The following is a 20,772-nucleotide window of genomic DNA, read 5'->3' on the forward strand; positions in this document are numbered from 1 at the left end:
TACCCCAGTTATTACCAATGTTGAAAGTGAGGTACTGTGGTTATATTATTTGCTCAAGAACACATGGTTATTAAACTTCTCTTTTGTGTAATGAGAGGGATATAATTATAAAATTGGAAATGTTTGGGAAAGAGTATAAAATGTAGTACTTCTGTTATAGTCTTCATGAATTAAAGTTTCACTGCTTATCTGTTATCTTTTTAAGGGTGGGGTAAGCCAGAAAATTCAAGTTCAGGGTAATTTCAAAATGTTAGCTCTAGAACTTAGAAGTGACATGGAAGTTTTGCAAAACATGGGGAAGATAGCTTCCCTACTCCTCCTACAAAGAACAAATTTTGTAATCTTGGTTTTCCCTTCTTGGTGGACGAACTTTGGCCACTGCCCGCTGGGAAGCGTTTTCCCTTGCCCATTGCTCTTTCAAAGAGCCCCTTAATAGCACATGGAACTTTTAAGAATACAAGGCACAGGGACATGGCCAATTGTGCTTGCTAACAGTCTTGGAAGAAATTGTTTTTAAGGGAAACACTAATTGGAGAGACCAGAAAAAATTTCTCTAAGCTGAACCAAGTTTTGTCATTCCTAATGTTTGTTATGGGGAAGAAAAATTTTTTTCAGAGCCCTTACAATTTCCTTAAGCAGCAACTGTTTTTCTTTGCAAATCAGGGATGAAGCAGGGCCTTGGCCCTATTGGTGAGCTTTCACATTTCTCCAGGGAAAGAAACAGATTTGAAGAATCTCCTACTCCAGAAGCAGAGGTGGAAAGGCGACCCACTTGTTGCGATGGTGTGGACAGTTGATTTCGTTTCCGTGAGGATTCCTGTCGGTGGCCGAGCACTGAAGTTGTCTCAGTGAGTGCACATTGCTGACAGTAGTAAGAGCCATGAGAATCACGTTCCATCTCTGCCTGCCACACTGCTGAACCTGGTGAATTCTTTGATCGCTAAAAGCCCAGATCGAATACCACTATGTCCTGTACTGTTTGTTTTCCCCAGAAAAAAATGGACCCTTTTTGGACTTGTCACATGCCTTCCTGCCTTGATTTATTAGTTCCTAAACTGAGCTCTTTGAGAGCAGAAACTGAGACTCCTCTCTGGCATTACAGGACCTAGTGGCAGATTCTGAACTAAATTGTTGAAATCTGTCTAATACCAAGGAAGATGATAACATAAATAACATCTGTCTGTGGGAGGTAGTTCCCCCAGGACTACCCTTTACCCTATGCTCTGTTCCCCCCAAATGCTGGTGACCATCTGCTCCTAGATTCTTATTCTTGGTCAGGGCTTCTTGGACTTCCTATGGAGACTTCAGAAATACTAAAGGATTGCTAGCTTGTACCACTAAAAATCTGGAGATTTGGTGGGAGTTGAAATTTCTTGGAGCTTCATACTTCCTCTCAAAAAGCCATCTACATTTTATGTTTTGTATGTCCTATTACATGGGAAAAGTTTTCTCCTAAAACTTCGGGAAAATGTACCTGACTTCACAGTTCCAGAGAGGGTAGTTTGAGAAGCATGGTGCTAATTACAGCTCATCGTGAGCACAGCAGACAGCGCTCCGCGAGGAGGAATCTCTGAAGCCTGGAAATAAGGAGATTTGGGGCGCAATCTGCCTAACAAAAAGTTGTTACCGACAGAGATTTGAGACACAATTGAAGCCCAAGCTTCACTCTGTTAATTGCTGATAGAAAAAATACCTCACAGCTTGAGAAGACAAAATGGTAACTGAGATGTAGTTAGTGTTCTCTGAAGTTCTGTATTTGTTACCTGATATAAAAAAAGGGTACGCAGATTTAGATGGATTTGCATGAACTGTAAGCCAGTTTGTGCTTTTCCATACAAACATCTCAGGTTGGAGCAACCATTGATTGCATCTTAATTTTGGACACTGACCAGGATTAAAAATTAAGAAACAATTTAAGAAACAAACACCAAAGACAAAACTATGTATGTCACTTAAGAGTAAACCATTCCTCCTTGTAGGTGCTTTCCCAAAGTCACCGATTTTCTTTCTTGGGAACGGGTCAGAATCCTGACAAATGCTCAGCTGAGCCGAAGTCACCAGCCAGTGTGTGGGTGCAGTGGGGCACGTGCTGTGCATTCCTGTGACAGGGCCTGAGGGCTTTTCCCAGAGGAGGATGTTAATGGCCTTCTACAACAAGGCTGTGTTTCCTTAACTTGCCCCGAGTTGATAGATTTCAATGATATAGATTGACGTGTGCATAAGTAGTGTGGGGTGCATTTTGCCTCGCAGCGCTCAGAGTTCATCTGGCGTGCTCATTTGTCCACTGACTGTATTTTCAGTGGCTGTCCTATGAAAGCACCAAGCAAAATCATAAGCTTAGCAGGTATCCTGCATGGCCATTACTTTGTGATATTGCTTTTACTTTGGGGGGAGGTATTTCAAACCTCCTTTTATCCAAACTTGTTCTTTCTTCAATCTCCTGGCTCTGAAGTGGCCATTGTTAACCTACAAACTCTATTTAAAGTCCCTTTTCTGATTTCTGGCCCTGGCGGTTAAGCAAATCAATACTTGGTTAAGGTAGCCACAGGCCTACTTCTTACAAGGTGTATCTTATGAAAAAAAAAATAATTTCCTCTATAATCTTTAGAGAAAAACTAATTTTTTCCCTATTACAAAAGTAACGTATTGGGTTGATCCAGAAAATATATTTAAGTAAAAGGAGAAAGCTTAGAATAATCTATAATCCCATTACTCGGTTTTCATGGCCATTCTTCTTCTAGACTCTTTCCATATGTCTTGTCTTTTCCCGGAAATGGGATCATACAGTGCATGCTGTTTTATTCTCTTACAGTCTTCTACAACTTCCATTTTAATGATCTACCCTGTGGACGGGCCTCAGTTTATTTAACCAATGTTGCCCACAGGTACCCGAGAACCTGTCACCAGAAGGGCACTGGTTGTTACCTGGATGCACCCTAACAGCCCCCACAGTGTGATGCTCACTTGTCTCCTGTTCGGGGGGGGGGGGCATGAGTGCCTTTGTGATTAAATGAGGGATTGGTGGCTTATGTCAAACAGGGGAATCTTTGGGATTAGATGTTTCTGCTAATGGAGCAGAGGATGCCAGCTGGTGCTGAGTGGCCAGACCCTGCTTGGAGCATCATCCCATGTCACTCTGGAGTGAGAACACTGTCACAGTGGAGGCTGTGGAGTGCTATCCTGACCCCAACCCCCCCTTCAGTTCCTAGGCACTCATTCCCTTCGTGGCCCACAAGTCACAGATAAATTCCTCTCCAGAAACCGCCTTAGCTAAAGGGACCCACCATGATCAAGGTCATGGCCCTTCCCCTGGGGGAGTTTTCATCCAATGATTGCTTGATGGGGGGCTATAATTGCCTGCCCCCTTACCCCCAGTTTGGGACAACCCTTCAGGGCTCTTCTGGTTCCAGAGCTCTGCATGACCCATGCTGAGGCCTGTGTTGGGACCACACAATAGCTCTGCTCCCCCTACCCAACTCTGATTTCCCCTCTTCACCCCCACTGGTGAATCTCCCATAAGGACCTTCCAATAACCTTCCTCCATGCGCATCGCTAGCTCAGTGTCTGCTTCCCTGGGAACCCAATCTGTGGCAGGCACTAAAAGTTCACATTTTTGGCTTGACAGAGAGTTTATGTGCATAGTATGTCTTACAGAGATAATACAAGTTAAATAATATGAGTTCTAATTGTAATTGTTACAGGTTTCTCCACAATACTTACGTCGCTAGATAGCTAACATTTCCTTTCTAAGTTGAATCAAATCTGTCTTGGAGCTCTCACTTGAGGAAGTCAACAAGAAGTGTTCTGTGTTTGTCATTTCCTATGACTCTTACCCCACCATTTGGGCGTCCCAGGTGTGAGACACAGTTGATGGGGAGGTGGGTGGGTCCCTGCTCAGGCCTTAGCAGGCCTCTCCGAGGCAGGCCATTCTCCTCATGGGGCCCCTCACCGTGCGCTGACTGTGGACCCTCAGGGCTCCTCTCAGTACTGATATGGGTCTACAGAGCCCTGTGTGGCCACACATGCCCTTCTCATTATGGAGGAGGAAAAATACTTTTACAACCTATTTCCTCTCTTGACATTCAAGGCTTTATTCAGCAGTTTCCTTATTCACGATGAGGGGATTTTATCTCTTCAGCAGCCACTGCTGGCTGTCCGCCAATCTGGAGCAGCCTCAGGAAAGTGGCAGAGCCCTAGCTGAGCTGCTAACTTTCATATTTCCCCAGGAGAGGAAGCAATTGTAAATCGCTCCACTCAAGAAGCAAAGGTGGAGAAGTGACCTCTGAGTCCTGAGCTGGGGATGGGTGACTCAATTTTTATGAGGATTCCTACCTTTTTTCCTGGTTTAGGTTCTGAAATTGCACCCCCCCCTTCCCTATATTACGTTGGGTTGGGGGGGGCATTGCTGATGATGGATCAGACAAAATATAAGTCAGCCACCATTGTGGATTCAGTTGTGGCCCCCCCCCCCCAAAAGCTGTGTTGAAGACCTAACCTCAGGTACCTCAGAAGGTGACTGTATTTGGAAATAAGATCTTTGTAGTTGTAATGAGTTGAGATGAGGTCTTACCGGAGTAGGATGTGCCCTTTATCCAATAGGATTGGTGTCCTTATAAGAGGAGGAGAGACAGGGAGACATGGACACAGGAGAGGGGAACACCACAAGATGACGAGGCATACATCGAGTGCTGCAGTGCAAGACTAGGAACTCCAAGCACCAGAATGAGGAAGAGGCAAGGAAGGATTCTCCCTTACAGGAACCCATGGATATGATTTAGGAGCTGAGAGGTCCATTTCTAGCTTAGTGCGGCTGAAAGAAAAGCTAACAGAGTAGCTGGGGAGCTGTGAAGTCACTCTCCGGATTTGGCTGGGGCCCGGGAGGGGCTTCCTTGTAGGACCTTATGTAGCTGCTTTGTAGAATTTTTGGATTCTGAGAATGAAGCCCTACCAAGGAATTTGAAGATTCCCTGGTATCATCGAGTGTCCTGTTTCATGTGGAGAAACAAGATCTGGGGAGGTTAAGTGGCTTACCCAGGGGCCAGCTTGTAAACAGTAGAGACAGGCCTGGAGCCCCAAGCACTCTGAGATGCAGGCCAGTGTGCTTATCCCAGCTCTGGACTCCCTTGTAGGCCTGTCAAAACACTGGGCAAAGTCCTCAAGAAACTCTGAGGAGGCTCTGCACTGACTTTTCAAAGCTACTAAGGTTGGCAGCCTGGGCTTTGGGGGCAGGTCCACCAATTTGTTTGGGCCTCAAGTGATTTCTGAAGACAGTGTTAACATCACAAACAGATTTTAGGCTTTTGTATCAGATAATAGCATTTAGATTCTAGCTCTGTGGTTGCAGGCCAAGTAATTTTAGGAGGAGTTATTTAAACTCTCTCAGCCAGGATTTATCTTTAAAAGCTAGGTCATCGGAACCTTGCAAGATTGATGAAAGGTCAGATAAGGAATTTTTTGCAAAGGGCTTGGGTCAGAATTGGTACTTACCAAAATGAGTTGTTTTTCCTCCTTTAGTTCTTTTCTAAGTTCTCATTTGTGCCTGAAAAATTTAACCTGATATAAGAACAAAGAGTATAGTAACAAAATACAACTGTTACCTTTACTACTACTACTACTACTACTATTACTACTACCATAAAATAGATAAGATTTACTGAGTAGATGCCAGACACTGTCTCATAATGGCTTTTACATGGATTACTAATCAGCATAACCCTAGGATATAGTTACAACTATTAACCCCCTTTTATAGATGACAAAACTGAGGGTAACATAAATTAAGAAACTTGCCCAGGCTCACATAGCCAGATAGTGATGGAGATGGACCCAGACAGTCTGTGACTAATGTGAAAAATCAAAATGAGCCACATTCAGTCCTGGGTGTCCACCAGGAAAATAGAGCAGAGTCATATTGCAAGGGACGAAACCATAGGCTGTTTACATCTAATTCTTTACAGTTACCAAAGTCTGTTCATTCATAGCATTTGCTGAGTTGTCCATAACCTTAAACGACTTGGTGGTAGAGTAGGTTGTGGCTTTCAAATAAGAGTCAGTAGGTGAAGTGTAGCCAAGATAGGATAACCAAGTACTCTGAGACTATATCTGAAATGTTATTATCTTCAGGCAAAAATGCCTATTGTACTCAGATCCATGACCAGACAGTCAATATGGTTTATAAATCAACATGATCCTGGAATCCTCCTTATAAGATCTCTACCTCATGATTGTCCAGACTATTTGAATACCCCCAAAGATGGGGAGCACATCACCTCCTAAGAAAGCCCTACTCACCTTTAGGGAACACTGGCTGAAAATTCTGCCCATTGGTGGATTAACAGCCTAAATATGAATAAGCAAAACTTTTAAAACATCAGAAGAAAATAGAGAAAAATATCTTTATGACCTAGGTGCAGGGAGTTATTTCTTAAGCAAAATTATGACGGAAAAAATTGATCCATCTCATTACATTAAAGTTTTAAAACTCCCTATTTCTCAAAAAACATCATAAAAGTATGAAAAGCAAGTCACAGGGAAATATTTACAGCACTTAAAAATGACCAAAAAAGAAGTGTCCAATGTGTGTATATATGTATAAGAGAAGGAAACAGCACTGTAAAAATATACAAAGTGAAAGACTTTTTAAAAAGAATTTTATAGGGGTACCTGGGTGACTCGGTTAAGTGTCTGCTTTCAGCTCAGATCATGATCTTGGGGTCCTGGGATCGAGCCCCGTGTTGGGCTCCCTGCTCAATGCAGAGTCTGCTTTACCCTTTCCTTCTGTGCTGCCCCATTCTGCTTGTGCTTGCTCTCTCTCTCTCTCAAATAAATAAAATCTTAAAAAAAAAGAATTTTATAGAAGAAATCCAAATGGCTAATTAACATATGGAAAATTGCTCAACCTCGATTGTAAATGAGAGAAATACAAATTAAAACTATGATTTTTAACTTCGTTGCATTGGTTTGCTAGGGCTGCCATAACAAAGCACCACGGACTAGCTGGCTCAAACAACAGAGACTTCTTATTTTTTGTTTTTATTTAAATTTCAGTTAACATACAGTGTAATATTAGTTTCAGGTGTACAATGTAGTGACAGAGCTTTATCTCTGCATGGCTCTGGAGACTAGAAGTCCAACATCCAGGTGTGGGCAGCGTTGATTTTTTCTGAGGGCCTTTCTCCTGGGCTTGCACATGACTGTCTTCTCCCCATGTCTTTTCACGGTCCTCCCCTGTGCATGCCTGTGTCCTAATCTCTTCTTATAAGGACATCAGTCCTATCAGATTAGGGCCCACCTTAATGACCTCATTGAACCATAACTACCTCTTTAAAGACCCTAACTCCAAATGCGGTCACATTCTGAGGTACTGAGGGTTAGGACTTCACATATGAATTTTGGGAGGACACAGTTTAGCCCACAACACTCACCATATTAGCAATCTTTTAAGAGCTGATAATACAAATGTAGTTGAGGATGTGGAACAGCAGAAAATGTGACCGACTGCTGATGAGAAAAGCGACTTGCATTAAAACTGAACATGCAAATACCCTATTACCAGCTATTCTATTCCTGGAGATGTACTCAAGGAAATCTGTGTACAGGTGGCTGGGAAGACATGTATACAGATGATCATACCAGCACTGGAAACACTGGAGACAATCCCAACGTTCATCGGCAAGAGAAATAAAGTACGTTCGTACAGTGGAATTCTCTCTGGCAGTGAAACGAATGAGCTACAGCTGTACACAGATATGTAAATGAATCTTAAATAGAATAAAGAAAAACTTCAGAGGAATATTTGTAGTCTTAACATTTTTATAAGGTTCAAAAAACAAAATAAACAGAATAATTTGTAGGGATATATACATATGGCATAAAAGTAATATTTAGAGAAAGACAACAATAAGCCCCAAATTCGGAGAATACTTAGCTCTGGGACAGCAAAGAGACAAAAAGGGGATCGAGAAGGATTATAGGGGGTTTCAACTGTTTTGAAAATAGCTTATTTCTTAAGCTGGTTGGTGGATAAACAGGTGTTCACTGTATTATGTTTTGAGGGCTTTTTTGCATTCATTAAATGTCACATAATTTTTTTTAAAAGACCTAAAAAGGAAAAATCAAAGAACATGTGAATGGGGTCTAGATCTTGTGGACCGTAAAAGAAAAGTAAATGTTCAACAGGGATGTTGCTTTTGGTCAATCTTGTAGTTAGTGATGGGAAGAGAATGCAATACTTAAAAATTTGGTTACTGCTCATAGAGAAAAGACTAATAAATCAGTGATCAACTAGAATGAAGGAGTTGGTTGGGGATCAAGACGGGAAGTTTGTTTTCTAGACAGCCCGTGAGAAAGGTGTAAGTGGTTACATGTTAACCGCTGTGTTCATCAATTTAGTAAGTCACATCAGCTACTTGGTTTAATGAGTTACCATAATAAATCACTTGCATAATGTAAGTGCACCTACATGGTTGAATTTTTAAAAGACTATTTGACCTAAGGAGATTCAAATAACATTAACGACAGTGTACATAACTTGAGTTAAGCAATAACAATTCTTTTAAAACAAACATCATAGAAATTAATGTACTAACGTCCTTAGAGTGGAAAAGAAAAGTTAATACTAGTTTCTCACCTGGTTCCTTTTGAGGCAAAAATATGAACAATTAAGGCAAACTCTCAAAAGGGGGAAGAGAATAGATATAAAAAGTGATTCTTCACCTCAAATGAACTTAAACGTCTATTTGAAAAGACGACATGAGCACATAGAAAAACACCAAGTAGCAGTGCGAGACTGTGCCTAATTTCAGCAAACTCTGACCAGCCACGTGCCAGTCCTGTGCGGGGCCTGTGGTATGGGGGTGAAATAGTCTCCTTCAAAGAGAAGGAGACTCTCTGTGGGAGAAACAGGCAAGCAAACATCCTGAATACCATAGGAGAAGCGCTATCATAGCGCACGGCATGGCCCAACCTGGGGAGGTCAGGGAAGGCTTTCAGGGGAAGCTGAAGGAATGAAGAGGGCTTCTGAAGGCAGATGGTAGCTGGGCTCGTCAGGTAGAACAGCATGAACAAAGACCTGAGGTGAGCGAATATGCGCTTTCAGGGAACAGCACGTACAGGGACTGAAGTCACAGGCATGGTGGGAACAGCTGGAGACGAGGCTGGAGATTGTGGTCGGGAGAGGCCAGAGGGTGAGGACTCTTGTACTTGAGGCAAAGCACTTTGGGCTTTATCTTAAAGGCAGTGGGGCAACACAGAAGGCTGGAAATCAGGGAGTGACATGATCAGGTTTGCTTCTTAGCTCCGGGGAGGAGTGGGGAGGGCAGGCTGAGCATGGCAGCCCCGAGAGGTGTGCACAAAGAGATTAAATTGAATCCCTGGGGATGAAGCAGAAGGGGGACTGCAGAAGAAACTCTGGGAACAACAGCATTTCAAGGTGGGCAAAAGCAGAGGAGAGTAGCCCAAAGGAGATACATGCAAATTCGCTTAAAACTCTTGAGTTACTTCTCACTTCCTCATGACGGTTTGTATGCAAGCTGCTTTCACCAAGAAATTTTCCAGCTTATTTTATAAAACCCTGGTCACAAGCAACGGAAAACATTGTTTTGGGAAAAGAACAAAAGTTATGGAGTCAAGACCGGGGTTTGAGTAATGACTCAGTCAAGTGTTGGTATCTCGAAGGAAACAACTGAGTCTCAGTGTCCTCATCTGTAAAATGAACATTAGATTGACATGATTGTTATGAAGAGTAAACAAGCACGATATTTGTAAAAATGACTAGAAGTACTGCGCACATTGAGTATCTAATGTGTACATAAAGGAGACTAATCTCTGACATGAAAGGAGAAAGCCCAATGAGCTGAAGATTCTTAAAAGGTAACCACAAATTAGTCTAGACAGTTATCTGGAGATAGAATCAAACAATAAGAAGAATCTAGACACTCCTCAGGAAAAAAAAATGGAAATTGATAAAATTAACCTTGATTTTCATTTGTTAGCTTGATAAACATTTAGCTGGGATAATATTAAATATTCTGCAATTATTTCAGTGTGGGCCAAGAATTGTTTTAAGTTGTTACATATGTTTTTCATTAGCTGTCTTCAAAAGCTTTCAAATGTAAACATGGACTTAATATGTTTTAGCAAACTAAGAAATTTTGAAAGTTTTACATGGGAAACTTAACCCAAGGAAATTATTTCAGTAATAATAACCAACATTTACAGAGCCCTATTATGTTCTTTGTGCCTACGATGTCCTAACTCTAATCCTCCCAAAATGGAAGTAAAATAAGATTAATACATAAAATTGGACTCAGAGGGTTTTACTAACTTGTTCAAGGTCACACAGGTGGAAAGCGGCAGAATGGGATTGTGAATCCAAGTTTCAGAGACTCCAAAATTCACTGCCATGCCTTCCCTTCGCGCTGAAGGAAGATCACAGAAAAGGGGCCCATGACCAAACCTGGGCAGTCCTAGAGGGCTTTCAGGACGACGTGATGTTTGAACAGAGTTCCAGAAAAATGAGTAGGAATCTTGAAGTGGGGGGAGATGATATGAAAAGAAGAGGAAACAGGGAAGCTTGCAGGGAACAGCAAGTAAAGGATTGAGGCAGTTTATGACTTACAAAGTACGTTCATGAGCAAGTTCCCATTCTATCTTCAGGAAACAATGTTCACCTTTCCCATCTAATAGATAAAAACGAGCCATATTGGAGGTGCAATGACTTGTTCGAGGACACAGAAAAAGGAAATTGCAGCACTAGAGTTCAAGGTCCGCTCTGGTGACGCCAGATCCTGGGCTCATGCTCTAGTACTGTGGCAGCTACCAAGAAAAAATTTCACTACATAGTTTCCATTATAACTTCATTTCCGATTTTATCATATCGTCCCTACCCTTATTTTCTTTCTGTGTCAGTTACTTCACCCACTTCTTTTTCATTTTATCCTCATGTCACACATATATTTGTAGGCTTGCTCAAACTAACTTCCAATGAACCAGGGCATAAATTGATAAAAACTTCAATGCCCACAAAAAAATTGTGTCGATGTTTTATATTCCCAACTAGTTCTGGGCTTTAGGAAACCACATCTTTATCCAACTGTGATGTTAAGGGATATATAGTCTTGCATATTGTTAACTTCATCAAACGCTCCAACACAAATATGTTTCTGGTTGCAACAGTCTTCTTGATGATGATTTTCCACGACTGTATTTTTTTCTGTAAAGGAGACATGGCTATTCCCACACCACTGGACATTCAGACTGAGTCCTCTGGTTTTCCAAAGCTAGTGGACTATGAGGGTCCACCCCAAGCCTTCCCACTGCAGTCTCTTTCACTGCCTTCACATCTTGTCCATCCCATTCTAGGGTTATGGGTATTGGTACGTGTCAATTTGGGACCTCATTCAGGGTTCCTTACTCACTCAATTGCATGTCTTTTCCATTTTTACCATCAGGCTCTAATCCGTAAGTTCCCTGGGTCTTTGTTACATAAATCCCCTCAAATCCTGTTTTGGAAAAAGGTATTATATAAAGAGAGTAAATAGACTTCTGGGGAGGATAAGGATTCTGTTTACAAATGATACAGCACTACTGTGCAAAACTAGTGATTTCCTGCTTATGACAATTGCATGTGTTAAGCTCTTGGGCGCTGGTATAAACAATAGTTGTACAGTTTCAACCCAAGGCCTTGGAACAAAGCTCTCTTTTTCTTCTATCTAACCACTCAGAGAGGACATGGATTCAGGAAAAATAGCTCTGAGGGAGGCACTCTAGGGAAGTGGTTATAAGCACACAGCAGAATGAGCCAGATGGATATGGATTTGACTCCCAACCTTGCTTTTCATGGCTGTGAGCCTCTGGACAAGTTGTTTCTCTTCTATGAGCCATAGTTTCTACATCCTTACCTTCTTTAGAGGGTTGTTTAGGGATTAAATAAGACCCAGTATATAGTGAGCATTCAGTAAACGTTAATATTATCATTGGGATAGTTTCTCCAAAATAACAATTTCAAAGCTTTGAATACAAGATGATGGTGGACCTTATATGGTCATAAGGTACAAAACAAACAACTGGAGTGATCAGAGTTTCTACTGAGACGTTGTTTTTCACTTTTTCCCAGTGTGATTTCAGAATCAGGAAGAAAATCAGGCCTCTAACTGTGGATACGGCCTGCAGCTATGGGGTTAAATGAATGATTGGAGTGTATTCTTGGGTAAGTAATTTAATTTCCCTGTATCTTACTGTCTCTTCTGTAGAATGTTGATTCATGGAAAACTAGTGGTTTTGGAAAACCCTCTCGATGGAGACTGGGTTTCCAGCCCTGCTTATACTGTGCTATGAACCTGAATTGCTGGCAGCATAATGACTCAAATCCCACATCCTGCTTTTGGTGGCATATACCACTGATGAGGTTCGTGTGTTCCTGTCACGAAGGCCCGCGGAAGAGCCATTTTCATTGGGGTCTGATTTGAAGTGAGCTGGCACATTGGTAGGACATAATGCTGGTGTGCTCTGCTTGAGAGAAGACCATTTGCCCACTAATTTGCTGACTGGCCTGAAGAATCAGAGGAATTGATGCACTCAGAGACCCCAGGGACTCCTCTGCCTGCAAGTTTGGCTTTGGCAGGAATGGTTACTGCTCCCTGGTTGCATGATTCATGCTTGTCCCATCAAAAAAGCATATACTAAAGGAGAAGAGCGATCGATTAAGAAAGAAAATATTAATTACTACCAAGGGGAAACATTCACTCTCCTTACCTCTAAGGATTTGGAAATAATGGTACTTATTCCAAAGCAAGGATAGTGGAAAATACTTAACAGTAGACTGAGTTACTTTAAGAATTAACATTCTGGGTATAAAGTGCAGTACAAGCCACACACACACACACACACACACACACACACACACAATGCCTGACACACAACAGACTTAGCAAATGATCTTAAACTGAGTGAATGAAAAAGAGAAGAAATTAGCAAAAAGCTGCGACTTGGGGAACAGCATGTGATTCATAGTTTGAACGACCCTAGACAAGTCTCTTAACCTAAGCCTCAGTTTCTCATCTGAGAAGCAATGTCCACCTCACTGGTTTGCTGTGAGAAATTGAATAATGCGGTTAGAGGGTAATGTGGTTAAAAGCACCTGACAGTCATAAGACCTGGATCGTAGATCAAGCTCAATTCCACACAATATGATTCACTCAAATATTTACTGAGCACTTACTCTTTGCCTGGCATTGTATTCTGGGTGCTGGAATTGGATAAAAGATTAATAAGACAGCTAGGTTTGTCCCTTGTATAGGGCAACTGGGATGGAGGCAGACCAAGATTCTGAATCATAGCACTCTTATTTTATTTTACCTACATTCAAAAGAGGTCCCCCAAACACCCTGAATGAGTTGTCCCAGTCTTTGCCCTCAACTCATAGTCTATTGGGGGAGACAAATCTGTAAACCCCAAATTCCAAAGCAGCATGCTAAATGCAGCAATGGTGGTATTAAAAGGTGTGTGGAGGGAATAAGGAGGGACTGATGAACTGTAGAGGGGGAGTTGGGTAAAGAGGCCTGAAGGGGATGCTGTCTGGCTGAATTATGGAAAATAAACAGGAGTTCCTACAGAGCGAAAAAGCCGAGGAAGGGCATTTCAGATAGCAGGAAGCATCACATGCAAAGCCAAATAAACAGGAAGTTGCTAATTCCAGGTTCTGCCATTCACTGGCTTTATTTAACCTTTATGGAATTTCCTCAAGTCCCTCTGGGCTTCCAGTTTTTTCTCATATTAGAAAACGAAGGTTGGGGGGGGGGATGGGAGGCGTGGAAAGAGGCAATATAGATTTTCTGTAAGGGGCTTTCTAACTGGTCCCTCCCTGCTGAAACAGAGAGAAAAGGGGTAGCTTTGGGAATATCAAGTGTTATTTTTCGAGTATGAGCCAGAGGCCCCATCTTTTGTGACAAAAGATGACAGGCTGCAGTCATTCAGAAATGTTTGCATAATCCACCCAGTTCATCAGTATTTACGGCATTGACTGAGCAGGCTATTAAGGAGGCCACCAATCAGCAGAGAGAGACTGGTAATAAGTACACGAGTATCATGGAAACCGTATTGATCTACACATGGCGGGTGCGTGGAGGCAGTAAAATAGAAGCACCTAGAGCATGTCCGTCACGTGCAGGATGACAGGATTTAGCTCCTAGCAAAAGGGAACTTCCTGGTTCCTCACCCTGTTTCATCTTCTCCAAGAGGCCGCCAGCATGTTCCGCCGCCAGTTCTCCCTGGGCAGGGCCACCAGGCATCCTCTCTTCACCTGCAACCTTTTCACAGGCCTGTGTAAGGAGCTCCGTGCACGCCGAGCGGATGCGGGTCCCAGGACTGACCAGAGGGTCACGCCCAGCACCCGCTGCAGGGCCCCCAGCCGCGGCGAGCAGGGCGAGCAGGGTTGGCTTGGAAGGCGGGCTGTCCAGTGCCTCCAGGGGTTGGGCTCCCGGCCGGCTGGGCGGGACTCAGGCTGCCAGTATAAGGCAGGGGCGCCACTGTCCCAGCCAGAGTGCTGAAGCTGGCGCCCCAGCCAGGACCGGGAGGCCGCTGGCACTGAACTTGAAATTCAAGACCCAGAGTGACTGGAGAAGGAAAGAAAGGTCTGATTTCGATTTGTTCCTTTATTTCCTACCGATGAATGGAAGGCGGGCAGGTCTGTGGGTGCAGGAGCGCTCGGCGTGGATTGGCCAGGGATCGTAGGCCCGTTGGTACCCTCGGAGGGCCCCGGGGAGCGGTCCAGCCACTTCCCGAGGGGCCCCAGGCGCCCACACTCACCAACTTCTCTCCCCCGCAGGAGCACCTCTTGCCACTGCTCCCAGCCCTAGCCTCGGAGGATGCGGCTCCTCCGGAAACTGCGCGCCTCCGCTCCGGAGCCCGCTTTCTCCAACGTGCTCACCCCGGCCCGCATCCCCGAGTTCTGCATCCCGCCGCGGCTGCCCGCGCCCTGCGTACCGGAATCTCCGCCTCCGGCCGCGGCTCTGCCCCGGCGCTGCGCCGCCGAGCCGGACCTGTGGCCCCGAGGAGCCGACGATGCCGCCGGGCACACGGACTGGGACCCGCGCTCGCAGGCCGCGCTCTCGCTGCCGCACCTGCCGCGCGCGCGCACCGCCTACGGCTTCTGCGCGCTGCTCGAGAGCCCGCACACTCGCCGCAAGGAGTCGCTCTTCCTCGGGGGCCCCGGGGCCGCCCCGCTCCTGCCCCCGGGCGCAGCCCCCGCCCCCGCCCCCGCGCTCCCCGCCGGCCCCCGTCCGACCCCGGACGCGCCCGCCCCGCCGCCCGGCGCCCGCCGCCTCCTGCGCGCCCCCGAAGGACTGCTGAGCCGCGCGCTGCGGGCCCGGAGGAGCCGCGGCCTGGCGCGCGCCCGCGGCGCGTCCAGCGGGGACGAGGACGAGGAGCGCGGCGTCGGCTCGCGGCCCCCGGCCCGGGCCCCCTCCGCGTCCCCGCCGCCGCCGCCTGGCTCCGACCCGGGGCCCGAGTGCCTGGAGGCCGAGGGCACCGTGGCCCTGGGCGGCGCCGGGGGCGCCCTGCGCCTGGCCGCCCAGTACAGTCGGGCCAGCGGGCGGCTCTGCGTCCGGCTGCTGGGCGCCCAGGGCCTGGCCGCGGGAACCGCCGAGCCCCGCGCCGTCGGCTGCCGCGTCAGCTTCGTCCTGCGGCCGCCGGGCAAGACGCGGCCGCAGCGCAGCGCCGTGGTGCGGCCGAGCCGCAAGGCCGCCTTCGACCAGGACGTGTGCCTGGACGGGCTGTCGGAGGACCAGCTGCGCCGCCTGGCCGTGCGCGTCAAGGCGGAGAAGCGGGGCCGCGGCCGGGAGCGGGGCCGCCTGCTGGGCCAGGGCGAGCTGCTGCTGGGCTCCCTGCTGCTCCCCTGAGGGCGCCCGGGCCTCGGGCCGTCTGTGCCCTCGGGGCGCTCTCCGCCCGCTGGGACCTCGGACACGGACAGCCGCTCCGTACAAAATAAATGCTATTTATTCATTTTTCTATTTATGATCTTGCTTTATTGAAAGTTGTTTTTAGATGTCTGTTTTTGCCATTACTGGTAGTGAAGGAAAAAAATGAAGTTCTGTATTTCCAACATCCAATCCTTTTTTCCAGACCATTTTTTTACATTCAAAGGCAAAAAGGGTTGGCTTGTGGCTGGAAAGGAGAAAAAGGAACTATGCCCAATCTGCCTTGATTATCCTCCCTGCTTTATGTCAACGCTAAAGGTTTATTATTTTTTAAGTTATTCCTTCGGAATCCTGCCCAATGCTAAGATTCGCATATGCAGCTTTACATATTTGATGTGGCCTAGGTTCATATTCTCATTCATGCACACACATCAGAGCCGGACATTCTGTAATAAGGATATCTTGGTGGAAAAAGAATTTCTTTCTCATTAAGAAAACAGGATTCTTTTGAAAGTGAAGTCTTAAAAAAAATGCTAAGGAAAAGTAAAACAAAGGGAGTGAAGGATCTTTCAAAGGATGGTCATGTAGGGAATGGATAATCCTGGCATCCCCTTCTTCCTTCTCCAGAAGGAGCCCTGGGAAATCTTGCTGTTTCAGAAGACAAATCTTTCTGCCTCTGTAAACATATTGATATTTTTGTGGCATTATTTCCACCTAGCTATGTATTTAAGTTACATAGTAATTAATGCCTCTGCAATAGGATTTCCTAGATGAATGGAAACGGAAACTGTCAACTTTTTGAACACTGGATTTTAAGAGAGGTTTATTAATACAATTTATTTTCATTTGTTGATTGAACAAATAGACCTGAGTCCACTGGAAACTGATCATATCCAAGAAGGTTTGCCCTTGACCTTAGGCATATATGGTGTGGTGGAAAGCACAATGAGGGGGTGGGGGGAGACTTAGATTCCAATCTTTTTTTCTGCCACTTGTCTGAACTAGGGAAGATCAGTTCATGTCCCTGAACCTCATTTCCTACATCAGTGAAATGGGAGTGTTAATACCTACTTCACAGGGTTTTGTAAAAATATGGTTTAATATCCAAATAACCCTTAAATACACGTGAAATATGATAGCTTACCTGAAAAGACTTGAACTGTACTGGTGAATAGGTGCTACATAATGTTCCAGAAAATGAACTCCTTCACTTCTCCTCCTTTCTTTCCAATTGTTTCTCCCTGGTCCTGGAGTGGAGGCTAGCAGAATGGATGGCTACCTGAGACCGAGGATTTAGGGGAGCCAGGAGTGGGAATAGAGAATCCTTCAGGATTCCTGTGGTAAATAAGCAATAGCTTGCACTCATTCTGCATTAAAAACCCCTCAGCACTGTTACCGAAATGAGGTTCGAGGTACAAATTTGGTCAGAATAAGTCAATAAAAATCCTGGATTTCAAACGTAATTTCAAAGTGGAAAAATTATCCCTTAGAAATCATCAAATCAAATTACTTCTGAAATTGAGAAAATACCACAGAGGTGACTTGCCTGAAGTCGAATAGCTAGGGATTGGCTAAGCTCAGATAAGAACCAACTTGTCCTGACTTCTCCAGAGGACTGACGTTCCCTTTGTTTCCTCATTTAATGATGATTTGTTGAGTCCTTTCCCTGTGACAGGCACAATACCAAGTCCAGGCGACGCAGCTATGAAAAGACAAGATTCCTGTTCTCACAGGACTTAGTTTTAGTGGGGGTAGCCAAACAATAGCTAAGTTTGGTTATTACAGATTGTGGTGACTATCATGAAGACAGGAAACTAGGGAGGGTGAGAGAGAAGTGGCAGGTGGGATGCTCTCAGAGATAGAGTGGTCAGGGAAGGTCTCCCTAGGACCTGAGGAAGGAATCATACACAAGAGAAACTTAATCTACACAAACAGCCCCTTACTGTGTCCAAATGACCCCTTAATACATCAAGCCAGAATTCTTGATTTTCCTCTCCCACATCTCTTCCTCCTCTAGTCTTCCTTATTTCAGTAAATGACAATATCATTCTTCCTTCTGTGCAAGCCAGGGACCTGGAATCATCCTTAACTTCTCTCTCTCACATTCCATTTTTCTTAGGTGTAAATGTCTCCTCCCCTGCCCATCCTATCTTAAAAGACATCACTGTTGCTATTGCTTCATTCTTCGTAGTACTTATCACTACCTGACATTATATTATACACTTATTTTGTTGTTGTTTGTTTCCTGCTCTCCCACCAGAAAGTATGCTTTATAAAGCAGGAACTCTGTTGATTCATTGCTTTATTTCCAGTGCCTAGAGCAGCGTCTGGCATCTGGTAGACTCTCAATAAAATTGATTGAGGGTTGAACAAATATAGAAAGAGAGAAAATAAATAGAGTAGAGGACCTAGGACCAAGCCTTGGAACGAATCAACATTTAGAAATTCAATACAAGAGGAGCGTCAGTGTAGGACAAAGGGAAGTGGCAGCCAATGAGACAGGGCAAAGACCAGAGGAGTGTGGAGTCATAGAGGCCAAAGAAGTATTTAGAAGAAGGAGATGTCCACCCCATTGAAATCCTGCAGTCGTCATAACAGGAGCTAGAAGGGGTTAACATGTGAATGGGCGGTGAGAAAGTGTACACAGGAAGTTTTAGAAAAGGGGGAGCAGAGAAGGGGCCTATAGCTGGAAGAAAATCAGAGCTTTCCAGAATCAAAGATTTATTTTGTTTTAATATGAACAAATCTAACGCATGTTGGGAATATCCAAAATAGAGGGAGATGTTGCTAGTGAAGCGAAAGAAAACCAGGAATAACTATAGGAGGAGAGTCTTTGGAAAATTAAGAGAGGATCCAGAACATATGTGGGTAGAAGTAGTGATCAAGAACTCATGTTCCCGATCCATATCTTATCCCATGTCTCTACTCTGCCATCCACAGCATCATTCCATCCCGAGGCAGGTCACACTTGTAGTCTTAGCTTGTTGGCCAGAACAGCTGGGACTACTCCATGATTTCTCATTAGACTCCAGGCTGGAGAAAAGGCATTGCTCCTACAGGCACCCCTATACGACTGAGGAAGAATTTCCCCAGAAAGCTCCAGAAAACTCCTCTCTATATTTTATTGGCCTAATTTGGGTTGCAATCCCAATTATGAACCACTCCCTGGAAGGGAGAGAGTGGTTAGACTTAGGGACATAGGGCCTCTCTCTGTAGCAGAGTGTGAAGTCAGCATTGGCTGAGACAGGTGCATCTTCCTGTTAAGAAATAAGATGGGGAGGGGCACTTGGGTGGCTCAGTTGGTTAAGCGACTGCCTTCGGCTCAGGTCATGATCCTGGAGTCCCAGGATCAAGTCCCACATCGGGCTCCCTGCTCAGCAGGGAGTATGCTTCTCCCTCTGACCCTACCCCCTCTCGTGCTCTCTCTCTCATTCTCTCTCTCTCAAATAAGTAAATAAAATCTAAAAAAAAAAAACAGTAAGAAGGGGAATTGGCACTTGGGTGGTGCAATCAGTTAAGCATCCAACTCTTGGTTTCTACTGCGGTCCTGATCTCAGGGTCATGGGATTGAGCCCTACTTGGGCCCCGTGCTCAAGGCGGAGTCTGCTTAAGTTTCTTTCTCCCTCTCCCTCTGCCCCTTCCCCCACCTCGAAAAAATAAATAAATCTTTTTTTTTTTTTTTTTTTAAGTAAGAAAGCGGTGCAGTACTAGAAAGAGTAGAAAGTCTGAGGCCACAAAAACCTGGCTTCAAATCTAGGCTCTGCTACTGGGTAGTTGTGTGATCTTGGGGCAAATGCTTAAACTTCTTTATGTCTCAGTTTCCTCCTTTCTAAAATATTAGGTGTGAAGATGGCAAGGGTTAAAAGAGATAATTGCATTTAGTTATAGCAAGATTCATATTAACAGGGGGACGCACTCTTCTTTTTAAATATAATTTGAATATCTCCTCTTTCATTCATGCAAATGAGTATAATTTTGCTGAATGGCTTTGTGCACATCTGTGGTTCCAGTCTTAAGTCTGTACAAAGGGCAGTCTACTGGGAACATATCTGGGTGACTGCACTAAATGATACAAACACAAAGAATTACATCCTTCCATTCCACTGGTTGTATATTTCAGACTCCATCTGCCATGTTCCAGAGAGAGGAACAACAGCTCAGCTGATGTGTGCCAAAATCCAAACATTACTACCAGGAGTTTTTCGTCCTTTGTGAATAGCAAGGCCTTGATAAGATATCCTTATGTGACCAGACACTGGTATTTATCCTAACAGGGAAAATCCATATTTTATTTTCTTTGGCAAAAAGAACAGGATTTATTTTCTAGGTTGGCAACAGTTCCTGATTTGAAAAAGAACCAGTGTCTCCTGTCTCTGTCACCAGGAGATGGTGCCTGATTTGTCTAAACTGTCCATGCAGCGCTCCAGAGTTTCATCTCTTTCTCCTCCTAGTCACCTAGACCAGAGCCACCATATCTTCCTCCTTTACTCAATCGGCTCTGTACTGCTCTCTTCACCATTATCATTTTTTTTTTAATTTTTGAATAGTGTGAGAGTTATAGAACAGTTGCCAAAACAGTGCAAGGAATTCCCGTATACCTTTTAACAAGATTCTCTAAATATTTATTTCATTATCATCCTATCTATCATCTATCTTTTTTTTTCCTGAAATATTTGAGAATGAGTTGTAGACGTGTGCCCTTTTGTCCCCAAATAGTTGTGTATTTCCTAAAAATAAAGCTATTTTCTTCCATAATTCCCTTATAAAAATAAGAGAATTAATATTGATTCAATACTACCAGATAATCTACAGAACCTATTCAAATTTTTCTTTTTTTTTTTTTTTTTTTTAAAGATTT

At 44.4% G+C, this 20,772-nt stretch overlaps 1 protein-coding gene across 3 annotated transcripts; it reads left to right on the forward strand.

The window, feature by feature from the left end:
• The first annotated feature begins 672 nt into the window (after nt 1–672).
• LOC118528634 (C2 calcium-dependent domain-containing protein 4A-like) lies at nt 673–16,005 on the forward strand. Of its 3 annotated transcripts, XM_078079263.1 has the most exons (3): nt 673–848; nt 12,116–12,208; nt 14,825–16,005. In XM_078079263.1, the coding sequence occupies exon 3, from the start codon at nt 14,865–14,867 to the stop codon at nt 15,894–15,896; it is 1,032 nt and encodes a 343-aa protein (XP_077935389.1). In that variant the 5' UTR covers nt 673–848; nt 12,116–12,208; nt 14,825–14,864; the 3' UTR covers nt 15,897–16,005. The 3 variants fall into 3 exon arrangements, with proteins under 3 accessions (XP_077935389.1, XP_077935390.1, XP_035936981.2); XM_078079264.1 differs by lacking the exon at nt 673–848 and having other exon boundaries at nt 9,696–12,208; XM_036081088.2 differs by lacking the exons at nt 673–848; nt 12,116–12,208 and adding an exon at nt 14,504–14,630.
• Nucleotides 16,006–20,772: the final 4,767 nt, after the last annotated feature.

This window comes from Halichoerus grypus, chromosome 8 (assembly GCF_964656455.1).
Source record: "Halichoerus grypus chromosome 8, mHalGry1.hap1.1, whole genome shotgun sequence".
NCBI lineage: Eukaryota > Metazoa > Chordata > Mammalia > Carnivora > Phocidae > Halichoerus > Halichoerus grypus.